The sequence below is a fragment of the Python bivittatus genome, unplaced genomic scaffold (assembly GCF_059951505.1).
Source record: "Python bivittatus isolate LINGU-HERP-01145 unplaced genomic scaffold, Pbiv_v1 ctg000160_np1212, whole genome shotgun sequence".
Taxonomy (NCBI): Eukaryota; Metazoa; Chordata; class Lepidosauria; order Squamata; family Pythonidae; genus Python; species Python bivittatus.
Window position 1 is genome coordinate 7,829,877 of NW_028277076.1, and position 22,606 is coordinate 7,852,482.

Consider the following 22,606-nt stretch of genomic DNA (forward strand, 5'->3'; position numbering starts at 1 on the left):
GACGCAAATTTCCTTCGGTAGCTCTGTTATATCCTTGGATGATAATTCAGGGCATGCAGACAAAGTCAGTGACATAGTGTGGCTGTTTGTAATATATACTGCATTAAGACTCCATGCTTTTTACTCAGTTCTTCTTCCATAATTCCTAATAAGTACAATTCTGGTTTCCTCTGAAAAGGGATTCCCAGGATTTTCACCAATATTCTATGGATCGCCAGCGAGACCTTTTTAGCAACTTCACACGTCTTTCTTTGTTTTATGATTATTTTTACAGTATTTTGGTGGTTGGTTGTTTTAAATTAGCCCGGATTTCATTGTTTGGTATGTGCATTTCCCCCCCACCCCTTTTAATCCACGGTCAGCCGCTTTGGGCCCTGGAAAAGGAGCCAAACAGGCAAGAGAAATGTTTTTTTAAAAAAATAAATTCATAAAAAGGAAACTCTTTGATGGCTGCTCAAATTCAAAGGCAGGAACCGAAGCACTTGCTCAACTTTCCAAGTCCAATTTAACAAGGCTTCAAAGAGTTTAGCTTTTTGGGGACTGCAACATCCATGTTTATAAACAGGGAATCACCTTTGGTGAGTACAAATTGTTTCCAACTGTTTAAAAAATAGGAGGCTTTTGATCTATCTTCCCCCCTCCTCCCAGTTTCTTCAATATTTTTGAGGAACCACAATAGATATTTCTTCAAGGCACCCAATTCTCAAGCTGCGTAAAGACCCTGGACTACAATTTCCATTATTTCTTTCCCCTATCACCCAAGCCATTAAAAAAATGTCACTTCCAATTCCATTTGCCCCCAAATTAACTCATATGAACCTTCAGGGCAGCTAGACGTTGCATCTCATCCAGTCTTAGTTACCATGCTATTTCCAGACTCAACTCTTACATACCAGAATAAGCATTCTGATTCTCCAGAGGGAAATTCCCTTCTTGGGAACTTTCAAAGGTTCACAGAGTTCCTCTTTCCTGGTGTTTTACCAATAGGTCAAGGCAATCTGATTTTATTCAGTTTCTGCTTGTTTTGGTTTTGAAACTGGATTCGCGGAGGCAGCTTCTGTCTGATCTGGACTGGCTCAGAAGCCAAGCAGAGTCAGGCCTGGTTAATATTGGGATAGGAGACCACCAGGAGATCTAAGGTACACTGAATCAGAAAAAAAATTGAAAAATGAGAAGTACATGAACTTCTCCATGGTCACCAGCAATGAAGCTTGACCTGAAGAAGCTGTTATTAGTTCTTCCCCCATTTTGCCCGCAATCTTATAAAATTTTTAGCTTAGCTGCGTTGTGCTTTGCAGGAAAAACAGCAGCCGAACAATCAGAAGCAAATTCCCCTGAATTTTACATAGCTTTCTCTGAGATAAAGGGGATGGAGTTGTAGCCCTAGGAACTGTGTCACTACATGAAATAAACTGGGAGGAAAGCAGAATGCTTCCTGTCCACAAGGACTTTCCGCGTCTAAAACTGGCAAGAAACTTGACAACAGAGGGAAAATAAAAATGCACAACAGTTACAAAAGTCAGAGGTAGTTGAACAAAATTGCAATGGGATCCTACCCCTGTCGCCTTGAATGCAACTCCACTGGGGGGACTGAAGGTCTTAGACATAAGGATGATGAACAGCCTTGGAGTCCCATGAAACCTAATTTTCCTGCTTTACACAACTTTCTAAACCATGGTTCCCTGGCTGAGTAACCAACAACCCAATGAATTCATGCAACGGGTCAAGCCGTATATCGCCGATCACAAACCTCAATGGCAGGATTGACCCTCTGCCTTGTTTGTTGGCTGAATAAGCCACAATTGGTGGGTTCACACAAAGCCTAAAATAGAAACCGAAGCCAAAGTCACACTGACCGGTGAATGGATTCGTGTATGTCTGAACCCAGTTACAAGGCCACAATCTGATGCCCCAAGAAAGCTATAAAGGCATTTCTAAAAAATAGCTTCCTCTCTTCCAGAACCCCTTGTTCCTTTACTTAACCAGCATCAATGTTCCGATCTTACACGGGGGATTGAGGCCCAGAGGTGTGAGCGAGGGATATTTAACTCCTACCCATCTGCTATAACCCCAAGAAAAACATACACTTCTGTACGCCACTAATGGAAAACTCCCACGGTGGAGACTGTAGCAGGGGAGAAAAACCCCAAATCCTCCCCAACGTTCCTCCTGCTGAGCACAGATGCCTTTTGCAACCCATCCAGAGAGCATCTTAGATTTAGAAACAAGCAAGCAAAGAGAGAGAGCAAAGCGTGTGCAAGAACCAACACTGAATGTGTCGGCCGTTGTTTGTGTAATTCAGCAGGCCCTCGCAGCAGGGCGTGAGTGAGCGTGTTCCAGTTTTCACAAGGATCCAAACGTACTGGGCGCGACATCTAGCTGTATTGGGGGAAGAGAGACTGTTTCGAAGAATGAGAGAGAAGAAAAGAGGCTGCAGTGGGCCAGTTCAGGTTACGGTAATAAGACACTCTTAGCATCTAGTAGCTGAAAGTTAGAGAAAAAGATTTGCATCTCTCACTTAGCCCTTTGCAAACAAAGAGGTCTGACCAGCAAAGCTTAAACAGATAACATTCCTCTCCTTCCTTTCTTTTTTCCCTGGGCGTTTAAATGAGGGTTTTGACTTCCAAATAATAATTCCTCCTTCCAAAACAGCCTTTTTGGTTATTTCGGTTCCCCCCCCCCCCCAAAGCAAGTTTGTTTTCTTCTTTCTCTGGCTGAAAGGAACGTGGTTCCTTTTTCAGGGTTAGCAAAGGCTGCTCGATCTGGGCCATCATGCAAGCAGGGTGTGCGGGGCGGGGAGGGGGGTCTCTCCAGACTGGTCAGGTTGAACTGCCAAATGTTTCCTTCTTCCGGCCTCTTAAGATAATATTTACCAGGTGGAATCAAGTGGGAAAGAGGATACAAACTAAGATTTGTGGAAACCACAAAAGGAGAGTTTGGTTAAGTGCCCCGGATTGGTATCCTTGGAGTTAAGCCAAGTCTTTTAAAAAAAATGGCTCATTTTTTAAATGACAGGAGCTCAAAGAAAATTGTCACTGGGCAACCCTAGGCTGCAGGTTGGTTTAGGAAGTTGGGCATTAAATAAACCAAAAGACCAAGGAAGTTTTAGGGATAAGTTGCAGGTTATTGTGGTGTGTGTGAACTTCGGTGTAGCAAAAAAATTCAAGATGACTGCAAAGGGTGACTGGAGAACCACGGTCTGGCAGATGACAGAAATAACAACCTGGAAAAATGTAGAGGGCTAGAATGTTACGATGGCATAATTTTGAAAGCACTCAGATTTTTTGAAAAAAACAATCAATTGGAAGAAACATCTCCATAAAGAAAATACAAGGGCAGGAATCAGGTCTCTTTCATAGACATACGAGACACGGGGTCTACAATGCTCCTACAAGAGATCTCTGTAGGATCCCAAAGTTATGTATATTAATTTTTTTTAAAAATCCTCTCACAAAGTTGTCATATCTCAACCCTTCCTGTACTGTCCCATGAGAACTTCAGTTTCCCAGGAATAACGTGGCAATCGTGAGAAACTCCAGCAATCTTATGTGAGATCTTGAAGGTGAAATTACAGAAACCAAAAGAGATTTGATGATGATCTCAGATGCTGGCTTTTTAAGTTTCCTGAAAAGACTGCCGGTCCCCGGGGTTCTGTCTGACAGCTTTCTCCAATTTAGCACACATTCACATCCAATTTCCTGAGAATACAACTACCAGAATTGGTAAGCTGGTGAGAGGGAGGAGGAGGAGGAGGAGGAGGAGAAGGAGAAGGAGGAATTATTTGATGGAGGAGGAGGAAGAGGAGGAATTATAACGAGGAGGAGAAGGAGAAGGAGAAGGAGAAGGAGAAGGAGAAGGAGAAGGAGAAGGAGAAGGAGAAGGAGAAGGAGAAGGAGAAGGAGAAGGAGAAGGAGAAGGAGAAGGAGAAGGAGAAGGAGAAGGAGAAGGAGGGATGATGACAATGACAATGACGGAGGAGAAGAATGGGTGATGAAGATTGAGAAGAATGAGTAGGGATGACAATGATGATGAAGGAGAAGGAGAAGAAGGAGAAGGAGAAGGAGAAGGAGAAGGAGGGATGACAATGACGATGATGAGGATGGAGAAGGAGAAGGAGAAGGAGAAAGAGGGATGATGATGATGATGATGATGATGGTGATGATGATGATGGAGGAGGAGGAGGAAGAGGAAGAGGAAGAGGGAGAAGGAGAAGGAGAAGGAGAAGGAGAAGGAGAAGGAGAAGGAGAAGGAGAAGGAGAAGGAGAAGGAGAAGGAGAAGGAGAAGGAGAAGGAGAAGGAGAAGGAGAAGGAGAAGGAGAAGGAGAAGGAGAAGGAGAAGGAGAAGGAGAAGGAGAAGGAGAAGGAGAAGGAGAAGGAGAAGGAGAAGGACTGGTTACAGAGCTGAGCTATGACCAGAGAGACCTAGTTCAAACTCAGCCTAGTCTTCAAAGTTTCCTAGAGGTCAGTCCCTCTCTCTAGTCCCAATCTCCCTTGCAGGATTGTTGTTCTGGGAGGAGAGAGCACTAAGCACACCACCTTGAGCTCTTGAAGGAAAGGCAGGAATAGAAAACAAACAAACCAGCCAACAAACATGAAATGCAAAGCTTTCTCGATTTTCCAAAGGAATCCAGCTGGATGAGAAAAGGCACTGGGCTAGAAGAGAACGAGTAGGGCCCGTCTTCTCCTTCTGTGCTCAGTCCGTAGCCAAGGGACCTCTGCTTTGGATAGAGCTGCTTGTTAGAGCCTGGAATTCAACTTCCATCATTCCCAGCCAGCATCATTATTGGCCTGCTGGTGGCAGGCTGCATCCAGCTCACGTGGAGGGGACCATCCAAGGAAGCTGCTACCGAGTCTCAAGAGGAAGCATAAAATTCACTTGCCAAATTTTCCGGCTCTCCATATTGCATTATAGGGGCCACAATATGCTAACCCATAAGCTAGGATTCACAAACCACAGAAGCAGGATTCACCTGAAACCAATCCAACTGCATTCTAGCTTAAGGCGATGTGGACTTCCAGACACTCAGAAGCTTCTGGGGTGGCCAGACCCAGCTTAAAATCCCAGGAAGAAAGCATTTTGACTGATAAAAAGACTCCTCCAGATTCCAACTTCTAGTCCTGCAATGGCTTTTGCCCAGGTTTAGCTGCAAGATGCTTGGTTTGGAAGACTCCTGCAGCTCTACGCTGGCTGTTTCACAGGAAACACCAATGAACTTAAGGTTCTCAGTGTGGGTGCACTGGTTATATGCACACATGCTTTGAGGATGAGATTTCATAAATGATGAACCATCACTGAAAGGACTCAACACTTGGTGCCCACCAGCCTTACTGATCTTGAGATCAGATGCGATCCTTGCATCTACAAGTAGTTGGATCTGGCTGAAGCTTCCAGGTTGTATTTCAAAGCAGCACAGGCAGCATTAAAGAAAACCAGTCCAGATGATCAGTAATGCTCTTGGGTTTTAGCCCAAGCTTAAAGAAAGAATGATAATGCTAGAATACAACTCAGTTCACCAACTGCCAAAGCCAACCGTTTGTGGTACTGTTTGGCCAACTGACTACAGTTGTCCCCCCTGAAGTGGACTCACTTCAGACTCAGGCTGCCTTGGGACAAGGTGATTCCTGGGAACTTCACAGAGACATCTATGAGCTACTACTACTACTACTACTACTACTACTTCTTCCTCTTCCTCCTCCTCCTCCTTCCTCTTCTTCCTCTTTCTTTACCTCCGCCTTCAGTTTTGACTTCTCCTTCTCCTTCTCCTCCTTCACCTTCACCTTTGACTTCTCCTTCTCCTTCAACTTCTTAGTCTAGTCTACCATCCTGATGCCTTTCTTCCCATCCAAATACTAACCTTGTTGTCTTAACTTTTCAAGATCAGCCAAAGTCAACCAGATGTTGCCACCTGCTAGGGGCCAGATTTAATTTAGATTTAATTTATTTTTTACATGTGAACCTTGAAAAAGCATCCAACCAGAGCTAAATCCCTAGAAGAGTGAGAGAAAATCCTCCCTAGAATTATATTTTAAGGATGTTTAAACACTGTTCCATGGGTAGAAGCAGAGGAAGAAATGGTGGTCACGTCCTCTGGGAAATGCAATCTTTATTCTCCACAAACACTGGCCAGATTCCCAAATTCGTACTGTGTTCATTTCTAAGCATCAACTTTTAAGAAAGATTCAGAGAAACTGGGAAAGGCTCAAAGAAGGGCAGGGCAGCAAGGATGAATGAGGGCCTGGATGTGAGGTCCCTCAAGGGAGGAGAGAGGAAATTGACCATGTTAACTCTGCAAAGAAATGGGTGGAGAGAGAATAACACCCTTCAAATGCCTAAAGAGGGACAAGTAGAAGATGGTTTAACTCTAACGTGGTCTCCACCTTCTCCGAGTTCAGGACATGGAATGACGATCTTATATTATAAGACGGCAGATTCCAATTCAATGGAAAAGCATCATAAAAATAAGAGTTCTTCAACAGTAGAATGAAGGACTTTAGATGGACTGGGTTGCGTTCAAGTAGATGCTGGACAGATATCAATTATGGATGCCTTAGCAGGTATTTTCTCAAGAGAGGAAGATGGATTTAGACTGCTTCAAGCTCTATGATTCATATTCTCACTGTATCACTGATGCTACACTGGTGAACACCAGGCAGGGGATGGGCTAGATAATCCCCAAGGTTTCTCCTAGCCCTAATGTTCTATGATTTTATACCTGGCAAGTAATATCCTTCAAAGTGAATATGAGACAGCTGTCAACATGGTCTCCCCCTCTCTAACTCACTCACGTGCACAGCTCAACTCACTCCCAATTCCAACTTGACTTTGCCATTCTCAACCTGACATTCATCAAGCTAGATGCACGAAGCAGACTCTAGTCCATAAAAGTTTTTGCCACAATCAAGCTGCTATTCTTTAAGATGCCAGAATGGTCTTGCTTGATTTCTGTTTATCAGCAAAATGAGATTTCTGCTCCTTCCCCAGGAATTTGTTTTATATGAACAGCAAACTCTTGATTTAACAGAACTCCATTTAGCAGGCACCTAAACAGTCAAAATCTATTATAGATGGATTATATGTATTATATGTTTCTGCACATGTTATTTTATGCACGTGCAAGATGCGTAAAATAGATAAAATATGCATGCATAAACTCCAATGCCCATTTTTTGCATGTATAAAATATGTAAAATATACCTCCATAAAATCCCATCTGGATTTAACAGACACTCTGATTTAACAGACACCATTAGTCCATTAAATTGAGGCTTTGTTGTCATTTTTTTTTAAAAAAAAAAATAGGGATTTGTAAGTTTTCTTGAAGGTCTGACTAAAAAGTAGTTGAAAGCAATGACAACAAGTAATCATAGCTAGTTTATCAGTACTGCCAAACACAGAGGGAAAAAATGGAAGTTGAATGTTGTGCTGATACACAAAAAAAAATACACAAGAGAATACAGAAGAATTTACCAAAAAAAAAAAAGAATAGGTATTTCATAATGGCAAGTGAATCCAAGCAAAGAAGTTTGGCTGTTCAACTTCCAGAGATCGACCCCATACAGTCAAGAACAAACTAAGAAAAGAAGTTTGATTTGTGAAACACAATAGTTCTGCAAATACTTTCATCTCTAAAGGCAACTCCTTGCACCAAATGGAAAAGAACCTCAGGAGAAGGAGTGAAGTCTGCAGTTGCTTCAGAGAATTGCAGAGGGGTGTTCTCTGTGCACCCCCACCCTTTCTGAAACCTCTTTGCAATCAAATCCAGAGTATCTCACACGCTTATTCAATGTTTCTTATGTTGTGGTCCCCCTACAAAAGTGAAGCAGACGTTTAGGGCCTTCAAACAACCAAGGGACAGATGCTACATGAGATAACACCCTTCCAAAAATTGGAGATCATTGGAAGCCTTCTTGAATCAAGGTTGAAGGACAGGTGAGGTCCTAAGCAGGCAAAAATCAGACTTATTTAGTTCCTTCAGAAAGTCTCTACAAGCAGCAAGTCAACATGTTGAAAGGGTGTGAGGGATCCATGTTCAGGGTCCAAGTTTATCAAAACCCAAATCTGAGATAGGTAATGTGATCCATCTTCATCTGCTAACCCCTTTTTTCTAATTGCCAATGACAATAGCCCACCATTGGGAGTCTAATTTCCTGCTGTTTTATGATGATGGAAGCCTAGCTCCTGGTCCTGGATAAACACCAGGATTCCTCTACATCCTCCAGGTCATCATTCTAGGCTTCCAAGAACCATTAGGGTAGGCAATGACTCTAGACTTTTCCCCTGTTGTTATATATTCCCTACCTCCTGCAATGTGCCAGGTTGTGATCTACAAACCATGAGCCTTCTCATAAGTTATCTACTATGGTTTGTCTAGGCAAACCTCCACATTTTTATGATCTACAAACCATGAGCCTTCTCATAAGTTATCTACTATGGTTTGTCTAGGCAAACCTCCACATTTTTATGACTAACTTTTCTTGTTAACATAGCTCTTGCTGGTCTTAGCAGCAGGAACGGCAATTCTATCTCTTCTCACCACTGCCTTGACTTAAAAAAAATATATATCCCTGCATTTTTCATTCATTTCCTTATTCTGTTGGTTCTAGCCAAGGAGAAGGATGAAGGAAATGCTGCTCTAAAGAAACAAGGACAAACAAGATGACGTCATTAAGGCTTGAATCAGATCTGAGACTGCAAGATGCAAACTTCTAAGGAGGTTACAAAAAAGTAAGATCGAACCGCTGGCCTCATTCTTCATCGGAAAGCCAACATCCGATGATGCTAGCAATCAGAAGCCAGGATCCAAGGTCTAAATCTAGCTCATGGAGAGATTCTCATCAGTCATTGGTTCTCCCCTCCTTCCCTCCCCCATACCAACCCTACAAAATGGGTGGGCAGGGAATAGCCCCCATTTTACAGAAGTGGTGTAAAGTTCTTGGACCATCATCCCCTTAACTGTGGGCCATCCAACTGTCCCTAAAGGTCTACAAGAAAATGTCCCAACACGTTTCTCCGTGAGGACAATGGTAGAATTCTCATAACTTCTATCTGCATGGCTCAGATTTCACACTGCTTGAAAGAGGTGTTGCTTGAACAACTTTTGTTTTCAATAAACATTTTTTAAATCTGATTACCAGCAGGTGAAGGCCTAAGTAATCGATAGTACAATAAAGATGATATAACAGTGGGAGGGAGAAAAAACCCTCCTTAAAGCAAAATTAGCTGAGAAAGTAGAAATTGAGAGAGGTAAAAACACGTTCTTTTCTTTGGGTTGAACCACCAAGGTCTCAAAGATCACCAAGAAAATATAGCTTTTTGATTCAGAAACATTTACAAATAGAGGGGCTCATTTGACCATTTAAGACCCCTTCTTCAAACGTCTGAATTTCATAGAGGATTTTCTAGCCCTCTTGTGATGCTCAAGCGACAAACAGAGCTGACTGGCTGAAGAAAAATCACATGGACTTGTTTCTGCTTTCAAAACTGACAGGCAAGAAAAATTCTTGGCAGTCATGATGTTTGCATTTGAGTACCATCCAGAACTCCTGACTAATCCACCACTGAAATCCTGAAAAAACAAAAGCTATTAAGCACAATACCAAGGGGGGGGAAAAAACCCTCCTAGATTTGGAAAATACAGATGGTTGCCTATTGCAGAAACAGAGCATTGCAATGATGCGATTAAGGGACTTCACCAAGTCCAAATGGAAAGTATGTGGCAGAGCTACAACAAACATCTGATGGTCAACATTCCACACAAATGCCATAATTAATATTATTAATCCTTCCCTTTGTTGAGGTAGGCCAAACAAATGTTTTCCTCCGTGGTCCTCACGCTTACGTGGATTGGAAGTTCACTCAGCCCCATCATAAATACCAAAGAATTTGCGTAGATGGAAATTCGAAGGGAATGTTAAATTGGGCATGCAAATACATGAAGCTCAAAGCAACCATCGCTGTACAAATATGCCCCCAAAGCCGTTTTCTGCCTTACAGAGATTATCCTTTGGCTAAAATCAATGCCCTTTTTTTCCCCAAGATGAAACCTTGTTTAAAAATTCTTCTTGGAAGCTCCAAGTGATTTCATCCTCTTTATCCACCCAACTGGGACATGGGTCTAAGACGCCCAATGGCATGCTGATGTATTTCTCAGCCAGCTTTCTCCATATTCTTCAACCATACATGGAAGAGAAACAGGCACGTTTCTTCACGGGCTGCAGTTAATAGAAATCACCTGGCTTGGCCAACTGGTGGATCCCACCTAGAATATGACGTTACCTTCTCCCCATGTTGCAAGATTGGAGAGAAGGAGAAGGAGAAGGAGAAGGAGAAGGAGAAGGAGAAGGAGAAAGAGAAAGAGAAGGAGGAGGAGAGGTAGTAATAGTGCCAGCTAACTTCGAGACAAGGACCTTGAAAGTTCCTAATTCAGCCCCCTCCCAAAAGGAGCCATTCTTCTCCAGATACACAACGGTGTAATTTTCTACAAGGACTCCCTGCTCCAGACAGGGAGACCAACTACAGGCCTAAACCAAAACAGAGGGGGAAAGATCTACTTTTAAACCACTGCAGCTCTGGACTTACCTTCCAAATAGCAGCTGGAAGACGAGGAGAGCCCCTTTTTCGACTTACACCCAACTAATTTCAGGCAAATCTCCAACATTTTCATTGGTCAGAGGAAGACCTCCACCCCGATTCTCCCCACACGCGCCCGCCTTCCTCCTCTTCTCCCTAAACTTCAAGGCCAAAAAAACCTCTCTTTTGTTCTGAAAAAAAGCACGACCAATCCAGCCTTCCGAAAACCGTTAGTTCGGGAGAATCAAAGCCGACCATCCATTTTTGACACGTTCCATCGCGCCTCTCCCCAAAACTTAGGAGCTCCTTCTCCTCCACTTTACATTCTCTAGGATTCTTAAGTGGCTCCGTGGGAGAAGAAGGAGAGAAGTTTGCTTAAAAAAAGAAAGAGAGAGAGAGAGAGAGGAAAGTGGGGAGGGGGGAGAGACCCGAAGATAAGTTACTTGGAGCTTCTAAATTTCCCCATCCCTCCGTTGGGGAGGCAGGCGCTCGGTGGACGCTGATTTGCAAAGATTGAATTGCCAACAAAGGCCTTCCTTCAGCGGTTGGCGTGACATCAGGAACGCACAGACCGCCCACTGCACACGCTTAACTCCTGCGAGTCCCGTTCGCGGGGACCAAGAGGGTCAACCCTGCAGCTCCAGAAGGAGACTGTTGGGAAATTCCTAGCGGGGGAAAAACATCTCTGGGTGCCCTCGCTCACCCTTCCGGCTCTCAGCAAGCAGCAGCCGCGCGAAGCAAAGTTTCATTCTGGCGGCTTTCCAAAGAGGAGAGAAGGGGAGCCCGAAAAGAGTTTGTGCAAAATGACTCAAGCTAGGTCAGAGGGTTCGTTAAACCCCAATGGCTCTCCACCTGAAAGAAAAGGGTCTTGATGGTTATTTTTAAGCCACTGCTTTTGCTATCATCATCATCATCATCATCATCATCATCATCATCATACCACCACCACCACCACCACCATCATCAAACAACATCTGCCTATCCCAGGTCCTTGGGAAGGACTCGATAGGTGGATAAAATGCCAAATCCAATCTAAACATCTGGCTAACTGGGCAACCAACCACAATAATAATAATAGATGATACCTTTTACACCATCAAACAACATCTGCCTAGCCCAGGTTCTTGGGAAGGACTCGAGAGGGGGACAAAAATGCCAGATCCAGGCTAAACATCTGGCTGACTGTGTGACCAACCATAATAATAATAATAGATGATACCTTTAACACCATCGAACAACATCTGCCTATCCCAGGTCCTTGGGAAGGACTCGATAGGTGGATAAAATGCCAAATCCAATCTAAACATCTGGCTGACTGGGCAACCAACCACAATAATAATAATAGATGATACCTTTTACACCATCAAACAACATCTGCCTATCCCAGGTCCTTGGGAAGGACTCGAGAGGGGGACAAAAATGCCAGATCCAGTCTAAACAGCTGGCTGACTGGGTGATCAATCATAATTCATTGAACTTGTATGCCACCCAACTCAAGAGGCTCGCAGCAATCAAACAAGGACATTAATGACATCAGTCAAAGATGGCAAATGTGATTGCAGAAAAAGGAGAAACTAACGCAAGGCAAAGGAGGAATGCTAAAAGTGATTCCTCAAAAGGACGGAGGGAGAGAAAAGGACAGGGCCGAATCCAACATGACGGAGAAGGAGTCAAATTCAGAGAGGACAACCCCCCCCCCCAAAGCCGCTGGGAGTCGGGCAGCATATACATTTAATAAATTAATTATTAGTATTATGATGAAAGCCAAGCTTGCTAAAGATCCACGCCGAAAGCTGGGAATACGAAATAGTCTACAACATAAAAATGCTGTTTGAGCATCTGGGCCTGCAAAAGACGTTCTGTTTGGCTTTGGTCAAAGTGAATGAAAGGTTTTCTTGTTTCCAGAAGATTATTCTGGGACCCAAAGCATCATTCTTCCTTCACCTCGTTCGCAAGGAACTTACGCTGGAAAGCTCACGAATCCATGAGTCATCAATGGCTCCAAATTGGCCCTGAGAAGAAGCCCCCAGTCAATGCTGGACTTCATTTCTTTATTTAGAAAATGTATATGGATGCCCATCTTAAACCTATAACCCTGGGCAGTTCAGAGTCATCCACAAAAATACATTAAAAAGCAAAACAAGTTAGCACTTCGAAACAAGTCCTAAACAGAACAAACACAGGGAACAAAAAAAATAACCATAATACATTCAATGTGCCATAGCAAACTCTCAACACAACTGCACCTGTATTGGGCTGAAAAAACATTCTGGGGGAAGACCCAGGTCTTCATAGCCATCCAGAAGGTCTTGGGGACAAGGAGAGTCCAAGGAGAATGTCTAAAATGGATCCATAGCCATCATTCTGTCCCTCCAGATATTGCTGGACTACACTTCCCATCGCAGTTGTTGACGGCCACCTTTGCATTTGGAAGGTACCCTTGCAGTGGTAGTGGGTGATGGGAAAGGGTCCCTTCTATCCAAGACTTAGCAAGCAATTTATCAGATTCACACAGGCTAAGCCATAGTTGAGTTACTCATGGCTTATTGACTCGACCATCATTACCTGAGTTCATATATCATGGTAAGTTATAATCTATGACTTAGAATTGGAGTTTTGCTTGCTTTGGGCATAATGCGCTTTGAGAACCCAACCTTGATAATCCTACCTAACCAAGCAGATGGACCTGTTTTAAGAAAGCTATTCTTATGTTCTTGAACCATGGTCCACATACCTATCCTCCTGGGATACCCTACATTTTTTAATGTTTGCTACTCATCTTAATGTTTGAACTCTTATGCATAAGATCTCCAACCATCACTTCAGTATCTCCCAGTCTACATAATGCCTCCTTCTAATTGAACATGACTTTTGGTGGCTTCATTGTCACATCCCTGTAGATGTTGTTCACAACAATATGCAAGTCATACACCACTCCATTCTCCTGGGTTTTTTTTTTTCAGGTCTCCTATATTGATGGTCTCTGAGATTCCTTGATAGTTCCCCATCTGATCATTAAGAAGATTCAACCCTGCTTGGCTGTTCAAGATCTGTCAGTCAACTAGGTGCTGTCACTTGACCAGGGTTCTCCATTTTCCAACTGATCTTCAGAGACTCTTTTCCTAGCTGATTTTTCTTTGCTTTTAGAGAATTCAGGAAGGAAGAGAACCTTTGCAGAGAGGGCCAAAGAGAAGCACAACTATTTTATCTCACAATTGCAGGAAGGAATTCCTGTTTAGTTAGACGTCCACCCATCTGATATCTATTGCCTTGTTTGCACTTGATTTTATTACTGATTTCTACACTTTTCATCTAGCCCTCCAATTGACAAAGGGTTTCCACTGGCTCATAGAGATGAGCTGCGAAGGATGGCCCTGCTCCCAGACATAACATTAAAGGACAAGAATTTGGGAAGGAAGCAGGGGACAAAAAAGAGGAAATGCAGGAACGACTTTCAAAATTCTAACAGTGATTTTTTCTGAGCAAATCAAAACTTGCTTAATGTTCTTCAACAGAGAAGATGGTTCAAGGTGACTAGTGACCATCTTGTGCTGGAGATGTTGAAAGAGAGGATGGATGGCCACCTGCCAAAGATACTGTAGTTGTGGGTTCCTGCACAGGGCAGGGAGATGAACTGGGTGACCACCAAAGGTCTCTTCAACCCCTACATTCTGTGACTCCTTGTGCAAAAGACCTAGTTCGAATTTTTGCCCTGGAAAATTTCCAAAGGATTAAAAAGAGGAGAAAGAAAGTCAACTCATACCATCAGGCTGAGATGAATTAAAACCTAAAACCAGAACCCACATCATTTCTGGAAAGAAAGCCATCCTTCGGGGGGTACGAAAGGAACTATTGTATGCTCTATCACGACAGAGCTGACTAATCCGTTCCTTGATAAGCCAAGTTGAACGAAAGCATGTTGGGGTGGGGGGAAACGAAGCGAACCACAAGAGAATTGAACATTACGTAACCGGGGTCTCGGTCCGCCTAGCCGGGAAAACAGTTCTGGGAAATTGCAGTGTGGTTATGCTGGAGGGGTTGTCACGAGAGCAAAACCCTGGAATGGCTTAAGTCCTTCTCCTTAAGTTCTTCTGCTTTCTGTAACAGGAGGCCCGTCTCCAGAAGTACAGCTGCAGGATTCCAGAAAAAATTCCAGTGGAATTACTAAACGGGATTGCTAAACCGTTACCCCTCGAGATCGTCAAGCAAGAAGGTTAACGCGCTCGATGCCAAAGGACTAAGAATGAGTCAGAAGAAGTTATTTGAACAGCCTTTTCGACACCCGGCCAACTTCTTTTTTTCCTTCTTTTTTTTTTTTAAAAAAAAGTCCTCATCACATCCCGCCCTTGCTAAGAGTAGAAATTCAAACAGTCTTTCCATAGCTTCACGGCTGAAGTGGAAATGTTTAGGAGGGGTGGGGCAATTTGGATTGGCACAATTTTTTTTTTTTAATGAAAACACAGATATTTTCATTGGAGGGGTTGGGATGCCAAAGCAAAATGTGTTCATCTTCCTCCTGCCTCGTTTTTACAGCCCGTTCCCCGGGGGAACTGTCCAACGCACGACCTCGTGCTGATCTCGCAATGAATCATGGCAGGTGGGACCAAGTTGACTTGCTTCTGAAGCCTTTTTTTATTTTATTTTTTTTTAGCCAGGGGTGGGGAATCTATTTTCTTTGGAGGGTTGTATCCATGGAGAGGGTTGAAGGCAATGGCCAGCACCAGAAGCTAAAACGAGCTGTTCCCCCAACTAAACAAATGGTTTAGAAAAGTTCTGAATTAGAAAAATGAAAGGAGATTCAGATGGACTTTGGTCCTTGCTGGTTTAAAGAAGTCCACCTTGGACTAAAATGGTTGCAAATATGACATGCCATAAAATATAATGTTTTTAAATAGGTGAAGTTACATACTGGGTCCTTGAGAAAGCGGGGACTGTAAAATTATACTAACTCTATTAGTTAGTATAGTAAAATTAACTAACTCTATTAGTTAGTTAAGGAGGGGGTCAGAAACTTAAGCTACAGACCCACAGGGCCCACAGAATAAAGACATGGTGTCTTCAGAGCAGCGACATTAAACCATTATTTTAAAAAACGACATGCAAGGACCAGAATCTTGCGTGTTCTTCTCACGTCCTGAGGAGACTTCAAGGGAGAACGTTGGACGTCTACAGAATTTGGAGCGCAGCTACCAAAAGCTTGTGAGATTTGGGGTGAGACCACCAATATCTTCTGAGTTCTCGGAGGTGAGAAGGTCAAGATTTCGGCCATCTGTCCTCATTTCTGGGCTGTGACACCAAATCCCTTGAGGGCATCTAAGATCTAAGACAATATGCCTGTATGTATTACTGGAGGCACCAACTGAAGCTTCATCAAAGTCAGCATCTATTCCCAACGGGTGAAGCAGATGGCTGCTGTTGCCTGCTTCCAGCCTCTAGCAGATGACCAGCATCATGGGGACACAACCCAGGTCATACAACATCATCTTGGAGAGAATGAGGGTCCCCAAGCAGAAAACACATGTTGGCAAGCACCCACTTAAACAGCAGACAGAAGGAACTTCATCATGATCTCATTAACGCACCAGCAGGAGCGCTTTCTATCTTAATGTGCAGTCGGAGGTTATTTGAAAAACTTTTTGCTGAAGTCAAATAAATACCAGTTGTATTTGGGGGAAAAAAATATGTGCGGTGGGGGAAAAAATCTGGAAGGGGAGAGAATGAGCCAAAGGGGAAAGCACAACCTGGTTTCTTAAGCAGGAAGAGGGGAGCACAAATCCTGGCTAATCTAACACTATTGCTGGGTTCACATAACATGCAAAGCCCAAAGAAATAAAGCTTACAGGGCTAAATCACACCTGTTGGTCTTCCCACCATATGTTGAATCATCAACTCTCTTATACCTGTTTTAGCTTAGTCCACAGCCAGTGTAGGATTCCAACCGAGCCAAGATTTGACCATGGTTTTACAATCCAGGTTCAGGCTGACTTTGGGTTACACCAATGAATGCTGTAACCTTTAGCTGGGTATCGATCCAAAAATGGCACCTCTTTATTCAAAGTTCAAAACAAATCAACTTTACCATAGGAGGCAATGCTCTGAACAGCCACTAGAGGGCAGCAAAGAATTAGAGTTTTCTGTAGCTCTCTGCTGCCCCCTTGCGGTGCTCTGAAACATTGCAATGCAAATAAAGTATCTCTAAAACAAACTCCCCATTAACAACATTGGTTGTTAAAAAACAACATCCGTTTTTAAAAATGTTCCATTTCCAATGCTTCTTTGGCACTGTCTTCAAACTGATGGATTCCATTTCATTCCTTCAGATTTCACCTCTGCCCTCTGAAAGTTTTGGACTTCAACTCTCATAGCTTCTTACAAATCTTGAAGGTCTTACGCTGGAGAAGATGGCAGTCCAGCGTGCTTGACTGACCGAGCCTCAGGCATGGGAAAGATACTTGCAAGAAGAACTTAGATGCTCTTTGGCATTAGGGTCTGTGTGTTTCCTTCTGCGGAAACTCAACAATTGGGTCTACCTGGTTTGGGATGGGGGAAACATGGTTGCATGCAAAACTAATCTCTAATGGAGGCTTAACTCATTGAGAAATGGAAAGAAAGATGCCCTCATCAGCCTGCAAGACCCAGCCCCGTTAATTTTGCACCGTCAACCTGCTTTACTTGCACTAATGTTGAACGGAGTCACCATCCACCTACTGTTGCACGAGAAATTCCAACTGCCAGGCTCAAATCCAGAGTGGAAACCGATCCATGGGGAATTAGTACCACCCTAATGCTAAAGCAGATCGTGGCAGTGGCTAACAACCTTTGGTTTTTTGGTGTGAAAATAAAGGTGTTACACACACCATTCTCTCTCTCTCTCTCACACACACACACACCAGCCCTCTGTTTTTTTTATGTCTAAAAAAAAGATGGAAGAATTCAGATTATTTACAACATATGATCCTGGTTTTCATTTTTCATCACCGTGTTTTTATTTTAACCCAAATTACAAAATACGCTGCTCGGAGTCAGTTGCCTGGAGCATCTTATACGCCCTGTGCATGAATAAAATAAAGGGAAATCAATCATTCAATCCCAAATCCGCTACCCCAGGAAGCATTCGAGTATAAACTCTTTCCAAACCAAGCTCCGGATTCAGCGGGGAGGAAAGAGTTAACACCAGATGTTCCACACAAGAGGATCAGGCCTGAAAGATCAAATTGCATCTGAGGATGGAAAGAAAGGGAGGGCAAAGTGAATGGAGGAAAGAAAAGGAAAAAGCTGGGGGAAAAAATGCAGAACTCAATGTGGGTTGAACAAGGAGGAGCTAAGATTTCTCCAAAGTTGTCTGCAGGGTTGTTAAAGAAACCGATGAACAACCTTTGTGCCTTTTCAGCCAAAAGGCATAAGGATGCCCTCTTCAAAAAAAGCTGGGGATGAAAATCTATTCCCATCTTAACTCACCTTTAGATGTACAAAAGGGACCTGTGGTATTTGGAGGAGGGTCACTGTAGATCTGGCCTGTGGCATTTCCAGTAAAGACAAGGAACTGGGAAAAAGCCCGCACGATGACGCTCCCCGAGTGGCTGCCAATTTTAACATCTATCCTTGGATCTATTTATTCTCTATTGATTTAAGGTTATTATACATTGTCATTTTAATTGATTTTAACCACTCAGAGTCATTTCGACGAGCTGGGCGGTGACAAGTTTGATCTATAGACCCATCAATCAATAAAAACTCGGTATGTCTTGGAGTTACTGGCAGCTTGGAGGAGAGTTTTCCCCTGTGTTCATTGTCATGATAAAAACCATTAATGGCCTCCCTCTTCTTTAAACCCATGTGCTTCTGAAAAACCACTACGAGGGATCTGGGGGGGCAATTTTCCTGCCATCAGTTGTGTCATTCTTTCACATCCTTTTGCTCGAGTTTGGGCTAGCTGCAACTCAACTGCGCATGGATAGCAAGACGGAAAGAAGGTGACTCCAGCGTTGGTTGGGTCTGCGGGCGAAATGGCCCTGAGGTCCTGGTTCCCTGTTGTTGCTCTTATTCTGAACAAAATCGAGCGTGTTTCTGTTTCTAAGTGAGCCTCGGAAGAGAAGGAAAGACCATTTGGGCAATGTTTTCTCAGCTGCGTTGAAAGTCCAGCGATGCTTTCAAGCTGGAGGGATTCCAGCAGAGAGCGTCAACAATTGGCAAGAGGCAGGCAACGTTAAGCAGGACGGAGAATTTGGGGAAGGTGACGGGGATCCTGGCCTTGAAGACCTGCCAAAAGTTGTGCAGCACCTTAGGCTGGTAGGTGGAACAAGGTCTGTGAGATTGTTGGCTCCATACAAGTCGAAAAATCTCGCAAGGCTCCACTGTCAGCTTCCGATGACAGCAGGGGTCGGCAACACGGCGCCAGCTGGCCAGCCAAGCAACACTCATGGCCTCCTCCCGATGAACTAAAAAATAAATAAATCACTGGGGTCGTGGCAGTTTGATGGGATTTTCATGAAAGCAGGCAAAATCTTGTGAGCTTTTAGGTGTGGGGAGGAAAGGGAGATTTTGCAGGTAAGATTGGCTGGTTTGAAAGACTCACATCATGGCAAGAACATCTCAAGAAGGTCGGTTTAGAGTCTCCACTCTAGGTGAGGAAAAGGGACATGGGCCAACGATGTGGAAGAAGCCCAGATGTTTGCATAACCTTTTGGGACATGGAGCATCTCCAGAAATAATTGCTCTGGGAGAGAGTCGAGGGGGGGGAACCTTAGATCCAATCATTTGGACACTTAACTGAAACAGAGAACGTTACTCGTTTAGCACAGAGGGCGGGAAACACACATTCTCAGCCAAGCATTTTCGTAGCGGAGGAGAGACATTTTTTAGAAACTCCTCAGCTAGCTCACTTCAAAGGCATCTTAGAGATCAGCAGAAGCGTCATGGCCTGGTTCTTTAGAATATCTTCTTACTACCGACTTCACTTGGGGATCGAATTAACGGATTTGGGGGAATTGCACAATATGGTAGAGCAAACGGACTGGGTCTCCAACATGTGGAAACACACAGCCCCACCCCCACCCCACACACACAATTAACACTACCCAAATTTCACTTGGACAAATGCAGTCCCTGGATCTTTACCTGAATGGTTATGTGCCTTGCACAAACCTGACTGTTTTGTTATTTGGGCCGCAACAAAATTATTTAATTAATTAATTAATTAATTTGTATGCCGCCCATCTCCCCCAATGGGTGACTCTGGGCAGCTCAATCTGACAAATCCTGCGAACATCTCTGAAAGATGGGGCCTGCAACCTCTTAAGCCAAGATCTAGCTGGCTTGCCTTTGGCTTCACATGTTGCAGAAGGTCATCCAGGGTGGCTGTCTCACCAGAGCCAACGACTAGCATATGCATGGTACAAGCCAGGCCAAGTGCAGTTGATTCAACAAACCATGATACATGAACCCCAACTTTCTCTAGTTCACCATTCCAGGAAGGAGCACCCATTTCTGCTCAGAGCTTTCAATTCGCCAGCCTTCAGTTAAGAATCAGCTGCTAAGGAAGACCACCGACTGGTGGTGGCTTAAATGTTTCGCCCTTGGTTTTGTGCAAGTTTGGCTGTTTTAGTGGCCAACTTCTAGAAGAAACCTAGATGTTAAAAGAATGCACAGGGAAGAAAAACCAGGAAATGTATAGTTGTCTTTTTGCAAGCTTGTTCTTTTTGCAAGTCCTTTTGTAAGCAAGTGCTCTACTGAAAAGATGCTGCTTCTGAAGGCCACCGATGGGACCATCCCTTGAGCGGACTATCCCGCTCTGGAACTTCTTAGAGGAGATTTATGGCGGAAGACGGACCCTTGCCTCAATTATTCCCTGTCCTCCACACAAAAACGCAGGGATGAGAAAAAAGGGAAAGAGGGAACGGGAGAAGGAGATAGACACAAAAGGGGGGTCAGTATGAAAAGGGAGCTGGGGGGTGAGAGAACTGCAGGCTTTGCTGAAGCGCGAACTAGCATGAAAAAGGCTTCCAAACACCAATCACATTCTGTTTATCTCAGTAGCATCATGCAACCAAGGAACCAGTGATTTGTGATCTCTTTTGAAAGAAAAGCCAAGGGCCAGGAATTCTTCAGCATTTAAAGCCACCTCCTAAAATCTGCATGGCATTTCCACGCCCAATCCCAGCACGTTATGGGTCTCCCTCTCACGCGAGAGGCTTCCTTGGGGAGAAAGACTGGGGAGAGGGAACCCAGCTGCACGAAAATCCTTTATGGAAAACATTCCACCCTCATTCAGCCTCGGCCGCTTGCTCGTCCTGACGTGCAAGTGTGTGACGTGCAGATGAAAAATGGCAACAGATACATGGGGGGGAGGAAACTCTTTTGCAAACAAAGACTCATTTTGGAAGAAGAGAAGTTTGTCCTAACTTCACTAAGCAGGAAGGAGCATGTCCAGTGATGCACATTCACCCCAGTTGCTATCTCTGTTAGCAACTTTTTCCTATCCTTAGAATCTGCCATCATGTAAAAATCATTATCATCCGACCTGCACTCCAGAATACACGTGGTTGAGGTCTTCTTCTGCATGATACCCCTGCCGGCATTAGAAGAGTGCTGTAATATTTCCTTGGGGCCTTCTCGTCTCAAAGCTAAACTTAACAGTTAGGTTCACATATGTCAGTCTTATGAGGTAGTCCAGACTAGAAGCACACCCAGAAGTACTAGCTCTAACTTTATCGTGAGGTGTCATTAACAGAATCTTGCACGTGTGAAAGTACATCTCTGCCTCACCTGTACAGTCCCAGAAACTAAGGTGGGTCCCTTCTGAGATGTTTCCCATACCCCTTTTTCTTCTCTGGGCTCAGCCGCCTCTTATCTGACCATTGCCTAGTCTGCAGCTCTTCCTCCTGTCTCCCAGGACATTCCCACCTATTATAACACAATACAATCCCCATTATCCCTTACTGTCCTGGAGGGCAGGATCAGAACCATGGGGCTGACACTACTTGGCAAGCCCCCAGTTCTGGAGATCTCACATAAAATTACAAAGGAAGAGGCTACTTGAGGGACCACCTGTGTCTCATAATATCGGCCCAGCAGCAATATCTGGCACGGTGAGCACACTCCAGGTTCCTTCAATTAAACAAGGCCATCTGTCGGGACCCCAGAAGCTATAATGGTATGTGGGAATGACCTTGGGAGACTGGGTGAAGAGATGTTGCCTAGGGAACTGTCAGATAAGAGGGAGCATAGCCTTCAGCTGCATAATGGGAACAGAAAGAGGCTCAGAAGGGATCCTCCCTAGTTTCTTGGGCTGTAAAGGAGATGGGGGGAGAGATGTACTTTCAGACTTGCAAGATTCTGTTAATGTAGCTTTACAATAAAGTAAAATCAGCTTATCTGTTTCCTGTGTGGTCTACCTGGGAAGGCTGACAGCAGCACTGTAGCAGTATCTGCCCCCTGGAATGAGACTCCCCCCGAGATCCAGATGGCTCCCACTCTGTTGTTCAGAAGAGCCATGAAGACCTGGCTCTTCACCCAGATCTTTGGTGAGGGAGAGGGAGACCCCGTGTTTCATCACCCGTGCCATCTTTTCTCTTTATTTTTTAAGTTTTATTGATTTTATTGTAATTTCTTTGATTGTTGAGAGCCAGCCAGAGTCGTTGGGAGTCGGGCAGCCTACAGGTTTCATACATTATTAATAATTATTATTATTATTATTATTATTATTATTATTATTATTATTATTCTGGCTAGACCAGCGTTGTCCAAACTTGGCCACTTTAAGATGAGTGGACTTCAATTCCCAGAATTCCGCAGCCAGCATGGCTGGCTGGGGAATTCTGGGAGTTGAAGTCCACTCATCTTAAGGTGGCCAAGTTTGGACAACACAGGGCTAGACATCAGGAGAAAGGTCTTGGCTCTCTGAACTGCAAGAGGATGTGCGGCGTTCTTATCGGTCTGAGACGTTCTAATGGATTCTGCATGAAGCAGTGGGTCAAACAGATGACCTCTAGGTTGCCTTCCAATTCTATCATTTGGCCAAAACACACCAATAGCTAA

The 22,606-nt window shown here is 44.0% G+C and overlaps 1 protein-coding gene across 4 annotated transcripts in view; it reads right to left on the reverse strand.

Moving 5' to 3' along the window:
• ABL1 (ABL proto-oncogene 1, non-receptor tyrosine kinase) overlaps nucleotides 1-22,606 on the reverse strand; it is a 127,942-nt gene that overhangs the window by 56,712 nt on the left and 48,624 nt on the right. For 2 of the 4 annotated variants that reach the window (XM_088147088.1, XM_088147087.1), the window contains exon 1: nucleotides 10,580-11,082. The exons of the other annotated variants lie outside the window; for them this stretch is intronic. In XM_088147088.1, the coding sequence (XP_088003214.1) occupies nucleotides 10,580-10,664 (85 nt within the window). In that variant the 5' untranslated portion in view covers nucleotides 10,665-11,082. Of the gene's footprint in view, nucleotides 1-10,579; nucleotides 11,083-22,606 lie in introns of those variants that run through there. 4 annotated transcript variants of the gene reach the window in all.